General features: G+C 39.3%; 1 protein-coding gene across 1 annotated transcript; it reads left to right on the top strand.

Annotated features, from left to right (window-relative positions):
• Positions 1–532: 532 nt before the first annotated feature.
• On the top strand, positions 533–2,620 carry LOC121995762 (acyl transferase 7-like). Its single transcript, XM_042549525.1, has 2 exons — positions 533–1,109; positions 1,529–2,620. The coding sequence occupies exons 1-2, from the start codon at positions 675–677 to the stop codon at positions 2,366–2,368; spliced, it is 1,275 nt and encodes a 424-aa protein (XP_042405459.1). The 5' UTR covers positions 533–674; the 3' UTR covers positions 2,369–2,620.
• The last annotated feature ends 14,594 nt before the right edge of the window (positions 2,621–17,214 follow it).

Genomic DNA, 17,214 nt, shown 5'->3' with positions numbered 1-17,214 from the left:
TGCAACAACATTGAAACTAAATCAAAACTATAGAGCTAACTTTAATATTTATAATTTGATAAATTAATAAATAAAAATAACTTTGACCATTATTTGCTTAAATTATGCAACATTTTCTAGACCAATATGTTTATCTCTCTCATTTTTTTGTTTTTATAAAATAATGTGTTTGTCAACTCTTTATTAATCATTAGAGGAACCCATGACAAGCCAATAATTATGTGTGACTTTGATGATTTCTCTAATTTATTGGTAATTATTAGTATATTGACGGTAGACATTTTTTTTTTCTATATTAAAATTTTAATATAATAATTGTCTTGATTTCTTTAATATATATATTACAAAAGTTAACAATCAACTAATTAAATAATGAATATATATATGTGTATATATATATATATATATATATATATATATATATATATATATATATATATATATATATATATATATATATATATATATCATTTTCTGCCGATTTAATTTGCTTAACGTTTCCACTGATTCCATAAAACGTGACTGACTTCTGCCGCAAAGACAAGAATAACAACTGCTGAGCTCCAACGCAACACTTTGCTCCCCACCTAACCCTTGTCTTCTCCTCTCCTTCCTCATCCATGCCGCCTGCTTAATTACACCTCCGTTTGACCTCGATCCACAGCTCCGCCGCCATGGACGCGGCCGAGATCGCCGTCGTCCGGCTGTCGCGGAGGTTGGTGGTCCCGGAGGAGCCTACGCCGACCGGCCACCTCCGCCTCTCCTGGCTCGATCGCTACCCGACCCAGCGCGCCCTCATCGAATCCCTTCACGTCTTCGACCGCGGCGGCTGCCGGGACGACCCGGCGGCCGCGATACGCGCGGCGCTGGCCAAGGCTCTGGTGCATTACTACCCCCTGGCGGGGCGGCTGGTGGAGACGGACCACGGCGAGCTACAGGTCTCCTGCAACGGGGCGGGCGTTTGGTTCGTCGAGGCTGTCGCCGACTGCGGCCTTCGCGAGGTGGACTACTTGGAGCACCCCTTGATGATCCCCAAGGACGAGCTGCTGCCGCGACCCCCGCCGGATCTAGACGCGGAGGAGGAGGAGAGCCTTGTTTTGATGGTCCAGGTACGAATTCTTCACCTAATTTGAGGGGTTCGACTTCGAATCGAAGATGAAAATTTTGAATCAAGTCGATCGGATCGATCAATTACCATTTCGTTCATAGATCTAGGTTTGGGTGGAACACAACTCAAAACGTTACCTCAAAATTACCATCCGCATTGTTTTGAGAAAAACGCAGTTCATGAATGGAGATTTAAATCAAGTCGAATTTGAGGCAATCCATTCATGGATCTAGGGTTTCTTGTGGAAGTTTCCCCAAATTCTGTCTCTTCCTCCATCAGTTCGCCTTGGGTTTTTTACATTAAATTAAACAAATTCTGGGGAAAAGCCAAAAATTTATCGATATTTTAGCTATAAGGAAGGAATTTTCTTCAGAATTCCTCCAGTAAAAGTCCGTTCCAACTTTTTCTTCGAAATTCCAGGCGACCAAGTTCGCTTGCGGCGGATTCGTGGTGGGTTTCCGTTTCAGCCACGCGATCTCTGACGGTCCAGGAGCGGCCCAATTCATCAATGCCATCGCCGAGCTCGCGCGTGGCCTCCCGCAGCCCACCGTGGAGCCGGTGTGGTGCCGCGACGCCATCCCCAACCCGCCCAAGTTTGTCTCCGGGCCGTGCGCGCTGCTCACCGACGTCCACCTCCACTACCTGATCATGGACATCTCCCCGGATTTCATCGGCCGCCTCAAGGCCCAGTTTTTCGACCAGACCGGCGACCGCTGCTCCTCCTTCGAGGTCCTCGTCGCCAAGGCGTGGCAGTGCCGGACGCAGGTCATCCACCTCGCCTCCGACGTGGACGTCCACCTCTGCTTCGCCATGAACACGCGCGGCCTGCTCCACCAGGTCCTCCCCGACAACAGAGGCTACTACGGTAACTGCTACTACATCATGAAGGTGCGGGCGGCGGCGGGGACGATTGCCGCCGCGTCGATCGCGGAGATCGTGAAGCTGATCAAGGACGCCAAGCGGCGGCTGCCGATCGAGTACGCGAAGTGGGCTAAGGGGGAGCTGAAGGAAGACCCCTACCAGCTCACCTCCGCCTACGAGTCGCTGCTCGTCTCCGACTGGACCCGACTCGGGTTTTCTGAGATCGACTACGGTTGGGGGCCGCCGGCGCATGTGGTGCCGCTCACCAACACCGACTACATCGCCACCTGCATCCTCGTCCGCCCCTCCGCCCCCAAGCAGGGCGCGCGCCTCATGACGCAGTGCGTCACCGAGCACCAGGCCGCCGCCTTCCGCCAGTCCATGATGAGCCTGAGCTAAGCTCCAGAGCTCCAGTACGTCTCTAAACCCTTCGATGTCTATGAATTCTTCCAAGTTACTACATTTTTTTTTTTTCGATTTCTGGCGTTGATTTAAACATACGTGAACTCTTCGTCCGAGGGAAGAATTCTCAGCTCGAATTCTGCCAAATATTCCATGTTTATTCTTGCGAATTGCTATTTTCTCATTAAATTTCTGTTTATTGTACTCTTGCTACTTGGCCTCCGTTAATGACCATTTAATTCTCAACAAGTCATTGCGATTGATGGAGGCGTTCGAGCAACTGAGATCGTACTGACATTATTTATTTTGGATGGCAACTCGTTCAATGCAATTTTCTTGAATTTATTGCTTTAATTTAGCGTTTCCATAATTTATTTTATAATTTCAAGGAAGTCTTAACACAGCCTGATCAGTAATCAACACAAAAATACAGAAACTCTTCATTTTTATTCAAACCGTTTTAAAAATAATCCTCTCGTTAACAAAGAGAGGGATTAAAGAATAACTTATAGAACATATAGACTAAATAATTAATTAATTAACCTCACTCTTTGACTTATTAAGCAACTGTCTTAATGGAGAAAATAAGTCATAAGAAGTGCAACGATCATAAGCACGTATGCTAATCCCTGCTCTATTGTCTTACCTGCATCAGAAACGTAACACACAAATTAAGGATACTTAAACAATAATCTAAGACATGAGTACTCAACAACTAAAAGGGACTTAATAATCACACCGTCATTTGATGCAACTCCTTCTTCGATCGTTGTCTTTGTCGCCGATATTCCTCGACACAACAATGGATGCAGAAGCACTGCCATGAGCGCGTAAGTAAAGATGAGAGCAGAAACCTTCATGGAAGCCATGCTATGCCTATATATATATCTCTTACTGAAATGAAAAGAAATTAAAATTGAGTACTGAGTTAATTCTGAAGTGATGCTTGGTTATCAAAATGCTAAATGCATGAAGAGATATATAGAGAAAGATAGAGGATGAAAATACAGCCACCAGGGCTGACCAAAGCTGGGAGAGAGTAATTAATTAATTAATTAATAGTTAATAGTTTAATACTCACTGCGTACACCATGCGTTTGGTTGATTAAACATTCGTGTGGTTAAGTTGAATTTAAGTGACCATTGATTTTGTTCTAAACCTCTCAGCTAACAACAGCAACTAAATTTTTATCCTACTAAATTTATTCTTAAATTTAAGTGGAGGGCTTGAAGTGAGATCTAGTCAGCTCTAGTTTCTCTTTTATATTTAGCACTGTGTACGTTCTTTTGAAAATTAAGTGCACGGCAAAAATATAAGAAAAAAAAAGGTGAGCTAGAAATAAAATAATCACTAACAAAAGTTCAATTTATTTCATTCAGAGCCTTTAATGATTTATAATCTAAGACTCGTACTTGTTGAATATTTTCATTAGGTAACTACTATAAGCTCGTAAAGATTATAAAAATTAAGTACAAATGCAGGAATAATAAAAGAGTACCGACAACAAACGGAAAAGAAAACTTGATTCTTGGTTGTCGGAGTAATTTTTCATTGTCGTAGAAGTCTTTTCAGAGCAAGTGCAAGAGCAAAAGTTGGAATGAATGTTGTATTAAAGCTTTTAGACGAAGGTCTTTTTATAGGCCATCTTCGGGCACCCGGAAAATCCCTGTGCACCTCCAACAGGGCCTACTACGTCGCTGGCTTATCCTCCTCCAGGCACTTGGGTTATTGATGTGGCGGCTCCTCGGCGAAACTTCATCTTTAAAAATTTATCCTTCTCCGGCCCGAGTGCTTCGACTATGACATGTGGCAGCCAACGCACGTGCACCACATCAGCTCCACTAGTTGCCCTATTCAGCCCTATCCCGGGTGCCCGGACATAGTCTGATCGCTTGGAGCCTCTTTTTTCAGCAACTTATTTTCCTACATTACAAGGTTAGCACAACAGGCAATAATATATAAGGAAAAGTAATATTTGTCAGTCTTTAGACTGTCCAATTCTGACTTTGAGTTTCACTGAAACTCTAGGTCGGACCGACACTTATTATTCCCTCAACTTGGAACACGCCCTTACTGGATCTCTCCTCTAGTTGTTTACCTCCACTTACCAATCACATACTTCCTTGATGTCAAGTCCCTTGACCCACCAGGAATTCCTACCAGATCTCAACCAATCTGGACTTCAGCCAGTTGTCAACCCAATTGGACTTCCTTCTACTAGATCTCAAGCAATCTAGACTTCGTGCCAACTATCAACCTAGCTGAACTTTAGCCTGGTGTTTCGGTCCTCTAGACCGATCAAGTTTATATCTTGCACACTTGGTAGATAAATTAGATAAATATAACATCTAACTTTAATTTATTTGTTATTCATCAAAACCTAAGTTTGACCATTGGTGATAATTGCACCAACAATCTTTCCCTTTTTGATGCAATGATAACCTAGGTTAAAGTTAGAAAATAAGCATAATAATATATGCAAGTAAAAATATTTTTATGTTGTTGAATTTTCTATCTATTTAACTATTCCCTCTCCCTTTAGCATTCATCAAAAACATATAAAAGTAGTGTGTAACAACAAGACAAAATAACAGTCATAATATTATATCAAATAGTCAAGTGTATCAAAAGTGCATATCCAAAATAACCAACATAAGGTATGAATAAAATACAGCTAAGATTATCTACTAAGAAGATGATGAAGGATGGTCTAAGATCTGAGAGCAAAGCATATCCATTAGCTCGATATTGCGAGTCATCTCCTCCTCTCGAAGACTAGAATGCCCTGTCGAAGATTGGAGACCTCCTGTCTAAGACTAGTCATAGACTCCTTAAGTATGGTAACTCTGTCGTCTAGAGTAGGAGGGGCTAGAGGTGGGGGCAGCCCAAAAAGATTAGCAATGATATTGGGCATATCTACCTCCTCTGCTTGAGCTGGGTCAGGCTGAGACTGGGCTAGGGTTAGGCTGATGCTGGACCTCTCTTCTCCAAGATAGGACTCCATGATTATCTATATGAACACTAGCTAAGGACAAGTTCCTAGCACCTACTATGTCAAACTCATTTAGGGTCTTGACATCACTAGTGGTGACATCAAAAATCTAATAATGCTAAGTTGGAGGTTAAAATATGGCAATAAGGTATATGGACCCGTCGACTAGTGCTAATACTAGCTGAATAAAGATGGTATGAAAGATATGTAAACTGATGTTTATGTCTAGCCTCTGACATAATGCATAGAGTAGGAATGAGTTAAATAGGTTCATCATAGCTACATCTCGGGTAGTCAGAGGCAAAATGCACATGACTAGTATCTTATAGAGGACATAGTCTTGGATCCTAAGGGTGATAGACCTAAATTAAGCCATAGTAGGTATACACTGTCCCCCAAAAAAATATGAATATATGGTATCTAGAGTGACATATGAATAGGGATCATCAAATGGTAGATCCCTAGGAGGTAGCATAGAAAAGGACATACATAGGGTCGTAATCCTAAGAAGTCTCTAATGAGCATAAGAGATAGTGTAATGTCAATACCTGTCTAGCAGTGTATGTAATATCATTGACTTTAACTAAATTGTTGTATAGTTCAACACACAAACCTATGTTTATTAAACTAGAACATTATACTAAATTCTGCAGCCTATAATAATTAATGATCTCTACACAAGGAATGCATGACCGCATAAAGAAGCTTTTATCAAGATATCTAAAATGCAATGGAATATATGAAATGGAGGAAAACCTAATCCTAAACTCCTCTGTAGGAAACTTAGGGTTCGTACTAGGAGTTTGAGAAGGACTAGTATCAGTATTTAGTCTCTTCCTATTTTTTTAAATTCTAAGAATGAAATTTTAAATTAAACAAAAAAAAAACAACAAAGTAAAGTTTAAGTTTAAAATATTATCGACGTATTTGAATATTTATAAAAGAAATGATGACCTCGGTTGCTTCTAAATCCCTTGCACGCTTGAAGGTCGGGAGTAAAAAAATTTAAATTTGAGGAAAAAGTTTGATTTCGGTAGTTTGCAAGAGGAGACCACCATGTGCACCTAAGACTCCCCTCTGGGGTGCCTTATATAGGGGTGTGCGGGCGCCTGGACCAGGAGGTAAGGCAGGACTCTTGGATAGGGGTCCAGGCGCCCAGACCCCAATACTAGGGGCGCCCCAACAAAATCGTGGGTTGGTTTTGCCGAGGCGGGGTGGAGCACCTAGACAGGGTTCAAGCACCTGAGCTTGGGTGAACAACTTGGTTATTTTTATTTTTTAATGAAGGTTAAATTAAGTCTTAAATTAACTTTAATTAATTTAACTTAAGTTTTAAGTTAAATTTTAATTAAGTTTAATTTCATTAAGGTTAGATTAGGTTTTAAATTAAGTTGAAGTTTAAATTAAATTGAATTAAGTTTAAAGATTAGGTAATGTTTAACTTAAGTTTTAAATTAAATTGAAGTAAGTTTTAGTTAATGTTTAACTTAGGTTTTAAATTTTTAACTAATTTTTAAATTGAGTTTTAAGTTTTAATTAATGTTTAATTTTGGTTTTAAATTTTAATTAATTTTTAAATAAGTTTTAAATTTTAATTAAGTTAAATTTAAGTTCAAAATTTAAATTAAGGTTTAACTTAAATTTAAAAGTTTAATTAAGGTTTTAACTTAAGTTTGAAAGTTTAATTTACATTTTAAATTGAATTTAGGTTTAGCTTAAGTTTTAAATTTAATTAAGTTAAATTTAAGTTTGAAATTTAAACTAAGGTTTTGTTGGTGTAGGGAGCATCAGACGATCAAACATAAGTTTTAATTATGGCAAAGAGTCCAAAGTTAAGGTTACTTATTATCTAACAAGTGTGATTGAGCTTGCAGGAAAGTCCTAGTGAATTCTAGGCAAGTGGAAAACCTAGGGGTAACCCTAGGTTATGGAAAGTCTTAACTACTGTTAGGCAAGACAAAATCTTGGTGGGTCGAGCGCTTTGTGAAAAATCCTAGAGTTAGAGACTCTATGTGAAATTCCTGGTGGTCGCGGACCAGGTGGAAGTCTGGATGGGTCATGGAACGAGCATTGAGCATGATGACCTAAAGTCTCAGATGCTGAGCAAAAGTCTAGACAATCATGAAGGACCAGTCTGGTAAAAAGTAAACTCTCCTGAGAGGAGTAGGTGAGAACGCGTTCTCCAAAGAGGGAACAATAGGCGTCGGTTTGACCTAGAGTTTCAGTGAAACTCAAAGTCAGAACCGAATAGTCTGAGCCTGTTAAATTCATATTATATATATTGTTTATTATCTGGACTAACCTTGTGTTACAGAAAATAAGGAGGCTGGAAAAGTTGGTCTAGGCGCTCGGAACTGGTCCGAGCGCCTGGACAGGCTCACCTTGGGCGGGTTGCTGGTACCCAAGCAGTCGGGCGCCCGAACACGAAAAATGATCCATAAGCTTATGTGGAGCACATCGATTGGCCGAGCCACGTAGTCCAGGCGCCCAGAGGGGTTCCAGGTGCCCGAAACAACTTATATAAGCAGCATTCGACCAGGGGCTAAGACAACAACATTCGGAACGACTTCTACTCTTGCGCGTTGATCAGAAAATGGTTCCTCAACGCCCAAACACTGCTCTGACGACCGAAGGCTTAATTCTTCAAATTTGTAGATCATTGGTATATTTTATTTCAGTTCTTCAAAAAGTTGTAAATATCTACTTGTATTATTTCGATTGATTAGTTATTGCCCATCGAAAGCACTCTCGGACCTTGGAGTAGGAGTCGCCACAGGCTCCAAACCAAGTAACTCTTGGTGTTTGTATTTGCTTTGTTTTATTTCTTTCTTTCCTGTCTCTATTCCGCTACATTTTACTCGAACGTTTTTATACGAACGTGAAAGCCACGAGCGCTATTCACCCCCTCTAGTGCAACGATCCTACAATTGGTATCAGAACTAGGTCTCCTCGAATTGGTGAAACCACCATTCAAGTAAATTTTTTCGTGGTATTAGTTTTCTTTATTTTCTTGGAGTCGATCAGAATTGGTACAGTTGCCTCATTCTGATCAGTTTTATCGCAATCAAATTTTTTTCATCGAAATTGTTGTATTTCGAGCCAATTTTTTTTTTTTTTATCTTTCTACTGCACTACTAATCCAAGACTAAGTCTTGGAACAATCCTACCGCACTACTAATCCAAGACTAAGTATTGGAACAAGTGTCATTATTTCTGTCTTTGGAAGATCCTTTCTCTAAATGGCCCACCAAGAATGTTACAGCACTGTATGTCCTCCACTCTTCTCCGGCGAAGATTTCGACTACTAGAAAGGCTGAATGGAGTACTATCTAAAGACCGAGGTAGAAATGTGGATCATCATCCAAACAGGCCTCTCCCTAGCACTTGTGTCATGCGAAAACTAGGGTGCACACTTGATGAAAAAGATCGAGGCTGATGCCAAGACGATTCAAGCCCTACAATGCGGACCGACAAAAGAAGAGCTGAACTGAGTCGACCTATTTTCAAGCGTGAAAGAACTATGGGAGAAGCTAATCGAACTGCACCAGGGAACTTCAGACACCAAGTTAAGTAAGCATGATTTGATTCTAAATAAACTGTATAATATAAAAATGCAGGAAGGTGAATTGCCAAGCCAACTTTACTCGTCAAGACCTGTTTAACGGCCTCCATACAATCGGTCAAAGGGTGGAAAATCGTGACATCATCAGGTACACGTTAAACGCCTTTCCAAGGAATACTTTATGGGCATCCATGGTAGATGCTTACAAAGTATCCAAGGATCTTTCGTTAATTAGATTAGACAAATTATTTTCTGAATTCAAATTTCATGAAAAGACTAATGCACTGTCGATTGAGAAAGGTATTGCTTTGGTCTCATGAATAATTAAAACGCGGGAACCAAAAGCAAAGCCTCAAACCGAACCCGAATCTAAAGATGAATCAGACTCAAAAGAAGACGAAATCACCGCTGGACTAGTCAAACTAGTTCAGAAAGCACTTAAGAAGAAGAAGGTGACTCAATCCACAATGAAGGCCAAGTCTGGAGTTACCTGCTATGGTTGCAACTAGAAGAGACACTACAAGATGGAGTGTCCAAACCAGAAGCAAAGAAGAAGGAAGGTCTTTAAAGAAACATGGTCCGAATCCTCGGAAGATTATGACGAACAACACGATCAATTAAGCTTTCTTGCTTTACCAGTACAAGCGTACGTTGCTGAAACAGAGTCTGAATCTGAAGCCGGAGCAGAATTAGAAATCAAGTCTGAAAGAAGCCACAGATCCGTATCCGTTTCCAAACAATATTGCAAGTTCTTTGTTCGTTGATACTCAAATAGATGAATTACGAAATTTAATTGAATACATATTAAGAAAATTGGCCAAATCCAATATTTGAGTCAAGTCACTCTAAAAGGAGATAACAATCCTTAAGGAAGTGACTAACTTGAGTTCTTTGACTGAGCAAGTTCAAGAAGGAACCTCAACTCAAGTTCAACAACTTGAGGAAAAGTCAAGTTAAGGAACTAAAGGATACATTGGAATAGTTCACCTTGGGTTCCAAGAATCTTGATATGATTCTTGGAAAACAATGAGTTATATACAATCGATCCGTTCTTGGATATAAAGCTAAACACAAATTTAAATCGTATTTATCTCTTGTTAATAGTACCAATAGAAGAATAGCTCAAGCATGGGTCCCCAAGTCTAACTTGATTAATCAAATTAGACTTGGTCACTATTGGATCGCCAAGGATCAGATCCATTATCTTGATAGACCCTATCAAGGTTATGATCCAGGGGGAGCCAATAGAAAGACCATTTTTATCATTAGATAGACTTGTTTGATGCTTGCTTTACTGCTTTTATTATACATGCTTAGACTAGGGTAGATGATGACTTAGGTTTGATCTACACTTGACTAGTTAGACCTAGGAATTTCAAGAAGAAAATTAAATATTCAATTTCTTTAAAAGACTTTGTCTAGAAGTTGTTGATGATCCAATACTCAAGAAGGCCTAGTGTCTCGCCACAACTTAAAAGTCAATTATTGAAATGAATATTTAATTGACTAACTGTCAAACTTTGGTCTAACTCAAATGTAAATCAATCTTTAGATTTGAATTGAAATTAAAGATTAAATTATCCATCTCACAAAACTTAACTTATAAGGTTCCCTGATTAAAAATATATAAAAGAGTGAGATGCACTTAGGTTTAAAATAAAAAAAGTCAACCAAACTCAAATTAATTAAATTCAATTAAATTAAGTTAACTTAATTAAAATTCAACTAGAATTAATTATATTTAATTAACTTAAGTCATCTTAATTAATTTCAAAAGTATAATTAATTTCAAGTTCTTAATTAATTTCAAAAGTATAATTAAATTTAAAATCTTAATTAATTTCAAAAGGATAATTAATTTCAAAAGTAGAATTAAATTTAAATTCTTAATTAATTTCAAAAGAATAATTAATTTTAAAGTCTTAATTAATTTCAAAAGAATAATTAATTTCAAAAATTAATTATTTTCAAAACATAATTTTTAAAATTCAAACTTAGTTATTTTTTAAATTAAAATTTAAACTTAAAAATTTAAATTTGATCTATTTTGATATTCAAAATTAAATTATTCTCCTTAGACTTAAATATTTTTCAGAATTCAGATTTAAGATTAACTCCATCTCACATAAACTCATAAGATGAACATGCTTGATAATTTAGAAAAGTTGAGATGGAAAATCAGGAAAATAAATAATTATTTTTATCTTATTTTATATTTGGACTCTAGGATCCTAAACTTAAAATACTTAATTATATTTATGGCATTAATCAAGGGGGAGTAAAAGGAGTTAAGGCACTAAACTATTTTCTCAAAGTTTTCTAAAATCTCAAATATACGTTTATATTTTTATTTGGAAATTAAGTTTTTAAAGTTTAACTATTTTTGAAAAGAAAGTTTAACTATTTTTAAAAAATAACTTTAAATATTTTATTAGAAAAAGAAAGTTCAAATATTTCTATTTGAAAAAAAACACATTTTTAACTACGTTTTTATGAACTTAACTAAGTTTTTTTTAAAAATTTCAAATACTATATTTAGTTAAAACTTTTTAAGAAAATCTTTTTAAAAGCTAAGTATTTAGTTAAAACTTTTAACAAAATCTTTCAAAAGCTAAATATTTAACATTTTGAAATCCTTTCAAAAGTATTTAGTTAATTTTTTTTAAAGACTTTTATCAAAATCTTTTTAAAGATAATTACTTAAGCTTTAAAGTTGTTAAAAGTTTTATCAAATCCTTATAAAGCTAATTAAGTACTTAAAGTTTTTTTTTTTTTTTGGCTAAATACTTAACTAAGTGTTTTAAATCCCTTTCAAAACTAAATTTGTTTAATTAAGGAAGAGCTTAGTGTTATAATTATGAAAGATATTAGAATTTTTTTTACTATCTTTACAAATTAATTCTCTCTCTAAACTTAGTATCTTTTTGATGTATATCAAAGGGAGAGAGAAAGGTTAAAATTAAGTTAAACATATAACTTTTGATTAAGGGGTAACTTTTGATTAAGAAGGAGCATAAGACAGATTTTTTTAAATATGTCAAAGTGATTTACTCATGTTTAAGTTCTTTTAACTATTTCACTTATGCTCATGCGTAAGTTATTTACATTATTATTATGGTTTATTTAACTTTGAATTAGGTTACCATAATTAAAAAAAGAGATATTGTTGGTACAGGAAACACTAGACGATCGAATCTAAATTTTGATTATGGAAAACGGTCTAAAGTTAAGGTTATTTGTTGTCTAACAAGTGTGATTAAGCTTACAAAAAAGTCCTAGTGGATTCTAGGCAGGTGGAAAACCTAGGGGTAACCCTAGGTTATAGGGGGTGGTAACCCTAGGTTATGGAAAGTCCTAACTGCGGTTAGGCAAGATGAAGTCTTGGTGGGTCGAGCATTTTGGGAGAAATCCTAGAGTCGAGAACTTTAAGTGAAAATCCTGGTGATCGCAGACCAAGTGAAAGTCTCGACAGGTCATGGAGTGGACGTTCAGGATGAAGACTTGAAATCTCGGACTCTAAGCAAAAGTCCAAACAGTCATGGAGGACCGGTCTGGAAAAATATAAACTCTCCTGAGAGGAGTATGTGAGGATGCGTTTCCTGAAGAGGGAACAATAGACGTCGGACTCTAGGTGAAAATTTTGGTGATCGCGGACCTAGAGTCGAGAACTCTAGGTGAAAATCCTGGTGATCGCGGACCAAGTGAAAGTCTGGACAGGTCATGGAGTGGACGCTCAGGATGAAGACTTGAAATCTTGGACTCTAAGCAAAAGTTCAAACGGTCATGGAGGACCGGTCTGGAAAAATATAAACTCTCCTGAGAGAAGTATGTGAGGATGTGTTCCCCGAAGAGGGAAAAGTATATGTTGGTTCGACCTAAAGTTTCAGTGAAACTCAAAGTCAGAACTAGACAGTTCGAGGTTGTCAAATTCATATTATATATATTATTTATTGCCTAAACTAGCCTTGTTATGCAGAAAAATAAGGAGGGTGAAAATGTTGGTCCGAGCGCTCAGAAGGGGTCCAGGCGCTCGGACTTTAGGCGCCCGGTGTCATGCCCCAGAGGAGTTCCTGCCAGAGGAAAATCCGGCAGCATCTCCCTTGTGCCAGTGACAATCTGAATCATATATACATCAACAAACAAAATACATCAGCCCACACGGCTGGAATATACACAACCACGCAGTTATATATATTAGACAACCCACACGACTGTACTAAGAATACAACCACGTAGTTATATATATTAAACAACCCACACAATCAAAACAACGCAATGTGTGTCGGCACGGCTTAAACACAAATACAACACTAAAAACAATAAAATAGTCACATGGCTAAACACCAATATAAAGCTAAATCAATAAAGAATATATAAAAGAAATCAAGAGCAAGGTAAACCGTCTTCTGATGTAACATGGGGCTGGCAGTTAGGATACTCCAAGCGATACGACATATCTATGTGCTAACCTGAAAACAACATGAAAAAAAAGAGGTAGTGAGTTCAATAACTCAGTGGGTATCAAGCGGACAAACATAGTAAAATATAACTACCAGTAATAATCATGGAGTATAGTCTCCTGACTAATAACAGCAAATGCAAAACTGAATAACAGAAGAAACTGTACTCACCAGGACCTCCTATCCGAACATAAGGGTGTGACTCTCACCAACAGATGTAGGGTCATCAGATCAAATACATAATATATCCTGTATGTGTTGGTGCAACCTTAGGTCATAGTTGACCTGGTTGACCTGACTCGAGTTGACCTGACTCGAGTTGTGTTTTGATGTTTGACGATGTTTGACAAGAAGAGAGTTGTATTCTTGATGTTTGACAAGAATAGGTGTTTGGGAGATTGTAGGTGCAACCTTAGGTCAAGGTTGACCTGATTCGGGAAAAGTCCAAGCAGGGAGCTTGGCACGCGAAAAGTCCAAGTATGGAGACTTGGCACTGGAAAAGTCCAAGTACGGAGACTTGGCACGGGGAAAAGTCCAAGCAGGTAGCTTGGCACGCGGAAAGTCCAAGTATGGAGACTTGGCAAGGGGAAAGTCCAAACAGGGAGTTTGGCACGGGGAAAAGTCCTGGTGAGTGAAGCCAGGCAGTCGGGAAATCCTGGTGAGTGAAGCCAGGTGAAAATCCTAGTGAGTGAAGCTAGGTGAAAGTGGAAGTCCTGGTGAGTGAAGCCAGACATTCGGGAAAGTCCTGGTGAGTGAAGCCAGGCAGTTTGGAAGTCCTGGTGAGTGAAGCCAGGTAGATTGGAAATCCTGGTGAGTGAAGCCAGGTAAAAACCCTAGTAAGTGAAGCTAGGTGAAAGTCCTGGTGAGTGAAGCCAGGCAAGGGAAAATCCAAATGGATCAAGGGTGATCGGACATCTGGTGTTGAGAACTCCAAGTAGATCAAGGGAGTGATCGGATACTTGGCACGAAGAGGAAAGCCCAAGTGGGTCAAAGGGATTGACCGAACACTTGGTGGAGAATTCTAGCAGGTCAAGGGAGTGACCAGATGCTAGGAATGATGAACCAACAGGTCAAGGTTGACCGGATGTTGGTGTAAGCCTCGAGGTTTAGGGTCGGGAGTTTGGATCGGTCGGGACCGATCGGATACATCGATAGCTCGATCGGTCACCGCACGATCAAGAACCATCCAAGAGTTCCATCAGAGTTATCTCGATCGGCCTAGAGACCGATCGACAAAACGATCGAGGCGCAGAAGTTCGAAGAGAAGCCCGATCGGTCTACGGACCGATCAGAGGTTCCCAGCTCTGTCCGTCCCGATCGGTCGATCGGTCCATGGACCGATCGGGAGTGAAGGCTAGGGAATGGATCGGTCTGTGGACCAATCCACATGGAGCCTGATCGGTCCACAGACCGATCCAGGCACTAGCCGTTGCGACGCAACGGCTAGATTTCTTCTATGTTCCTTCGTGTTTTTCTTCGCAGGTATAAAAGAAGCTACAGGGCCTCGTTGCTGCTATTGCTTCCTCCTTAGAACTTCTGTTCTTGTGCTCTAGAGCTTCTGCTCTTACCTGCTATCAGAGCTTTGCTGAGCTTCTCGACTGGATTCTCGTCAGTTGCTGCTGGTGTGAAGCTGCTGCTTCATCACTCCAGTCAACAAGAAAGGCAAGCAAGTGTTTCATATTGTTTTTTGCTTTCTTGTATCTGTTGTACTCCTATCTTGCTTGTGCAAGAAACATTGTGGCGAGGTTTCTCCACCCAGAAGGAGTATATTGTATTAGCCGGTTCTCCGGGGACTCATCCACCGACGGATTGGTAGGCTTCGTCCACCTTACGGACACGCCGAGGAGTAGGAGTTTATCTCCGAACCTCGTTACATCCATCGAGTTTGAGGTTTGATCTTCTCACCGTTTCCTTTCTACTATTTTATTTCCGCTGCTAACTCGATTTGTAGAAAGAAAGCGAATTTGGGGTCGGCTATTCACACCCCCCCTCTCTAGCCTCCATATGAAGGATCCTAACAAGTGGTATCAAAGCAAGGTTGCTCTTCGTCGGATTAACACCCGGGGGAGCACAAGCTAGAGAATGGATCGACTCGGAGAAGACATCACGTTTCCACCATTCTACGAGTGCTGCGACTTCGAGTATTGGAAGGTAAGAATGAGGTATTTTCTTATGACTAACCTTGAAAATTGGAGTTGTGTGCATGTAGGGTTTACTCATCTGGTGGATAAAGACGGAGAAACCCTAGAGAAGAAAAAGTGGACAAAGGAGCAAATCCACCAATCCACAATCAACGATGAGGTAACGAAAATTCTTGAATTTTCATTACCTAATGACATTTTGTGTAAGGTAGGTGGTTATAACAATGCCAAGGAGTTGTGGAACAACTTGGCCAAGTTCCATGAGGAGAGCTCCACTTCAAGCCATGAAGAGGAGTCAAGTGAGCTAAGTAGCTCACACCATGGAAGAGAGGAATTAGAAGTTGAGGGTTACTCAACATCTAAGGAAGAAGAGGAGGAGAGCACTTCTTCAAGATTGGAGCAAGAAGAAGCATCTACCTCCGTAAGGGATGAAGGAGAGAGTCTACATTCATCCTCAACCCTAGGTAACTCAAGCACTTTAATTTCAAGCAAATTACACATAATGTGTTTTGAGTGTAGGGAGTTTGGGCACTACAAGAGTAAGTGTCCAAAGAGGATTAGAAAGTCTCCACCGGCGCCAAAGGTCAAGGAAGCCGGAGTCCCGATACGCAAAGGCAAGGAGCACGTGGTGTGCTTCCAATGCAAGCGAAGGGGACACTATAGGAGTCAATGTCCGAGGGGGAGGCAACCTCACAAGGACAAGAGACCGAGCACGTCAATAGGGGGAGTGAAGGCAAACCCTAAGGTAACATTTAAAGCTCATTATTGCAATTCTAATAAGACACATGCTAGTAGTTTTATTGCAATTGCTAATAATGATAAGCATGTTAACTTAAGGAACCAATATATGTGCTTAGGTGCTAAACATGTTAGCCTAGATAAGGATAACACTAGGAAAGCCAACCCTAGGATCAACTCATCTAAGGCTAAGGAAAATCTAGGTAGAAACCCCAAGACAACTAGACATATGCCTAGGAACACCTCAAGAAAGAATGATAAATTAAAACTTGAGGTTTTAGAGAAAGAAAATCAAGTCTTGAGGTCAAGACTTGACACTCTAGAAAAGGCCCTAAAGAATTTAGAGAAGTCAACTCTAGGGTCTAAGGGTCAAATTTCAAAGCCCAATGACAAGAAAGGTTTGGGTCACAAACCTAAGTCCCAAATGGTCAAGCCCACCTATCATAATGTTCCATTCGATTATGGAACAACACCTAGGGCTAGGAAGACCAACACCAAGGTCACAAGGGGAGTCACCCCTAGAGTTGATCTTGATGAGTCCCAAATGGCCAAGACTTTAAAGCCTAAGAGGGTCATTAGGAGGGTTGTTAGGGAAGTTATTCCTAGTGAATATTTAGTGAACCCAATGAGCTCTAATAGGTATTGGGTTCCTAGGAGCATCTTCTCTACCCCATAGATGGGTTAGAGAGTGTCAACTCCGATTAGAAGGGTAGTTAACCCAACTTTGAGGAAATTGACACTCAAGGAACATTTTCAAGGTTTTGTGAATCTTTGAAAATGAAATGGATTTATCATTTACTCCTTGAAGAGTAAATTGTGCCATATTTGAAAAAAATCGACTTTAACCTTTATTGGCACAAGTTAGGAAAACCTAGAGAAATACCAAGTTGGGGTCTTGGTACTCTCTTAGGAATTTAAGACAATCTAGGCCTTAATTAAAAAGGTGCTA

Source organism: Zingiber officinale, chromosome 6A (genome assembly GCF_018446385.1).
Source record: "Zingiber officinale cultivar Zhangliang chromosome 6A, Zo_v1.1, whole genome shotgun sequence".
In the NCBI taxonomy this organism is placed as follows: domain Eukaryota; kingdom Viridiplantae; phylum Streptophyta; class Magnoliopsida; order Zingiberales; family Zingiberaceae; genus Zingiber; species Zingiber officinale.
The sequence above is the reverse complement of the archived record's forward strand: the minus strand, read 5'-3'. Positions and strand labels throughout refer to the sequence as shown.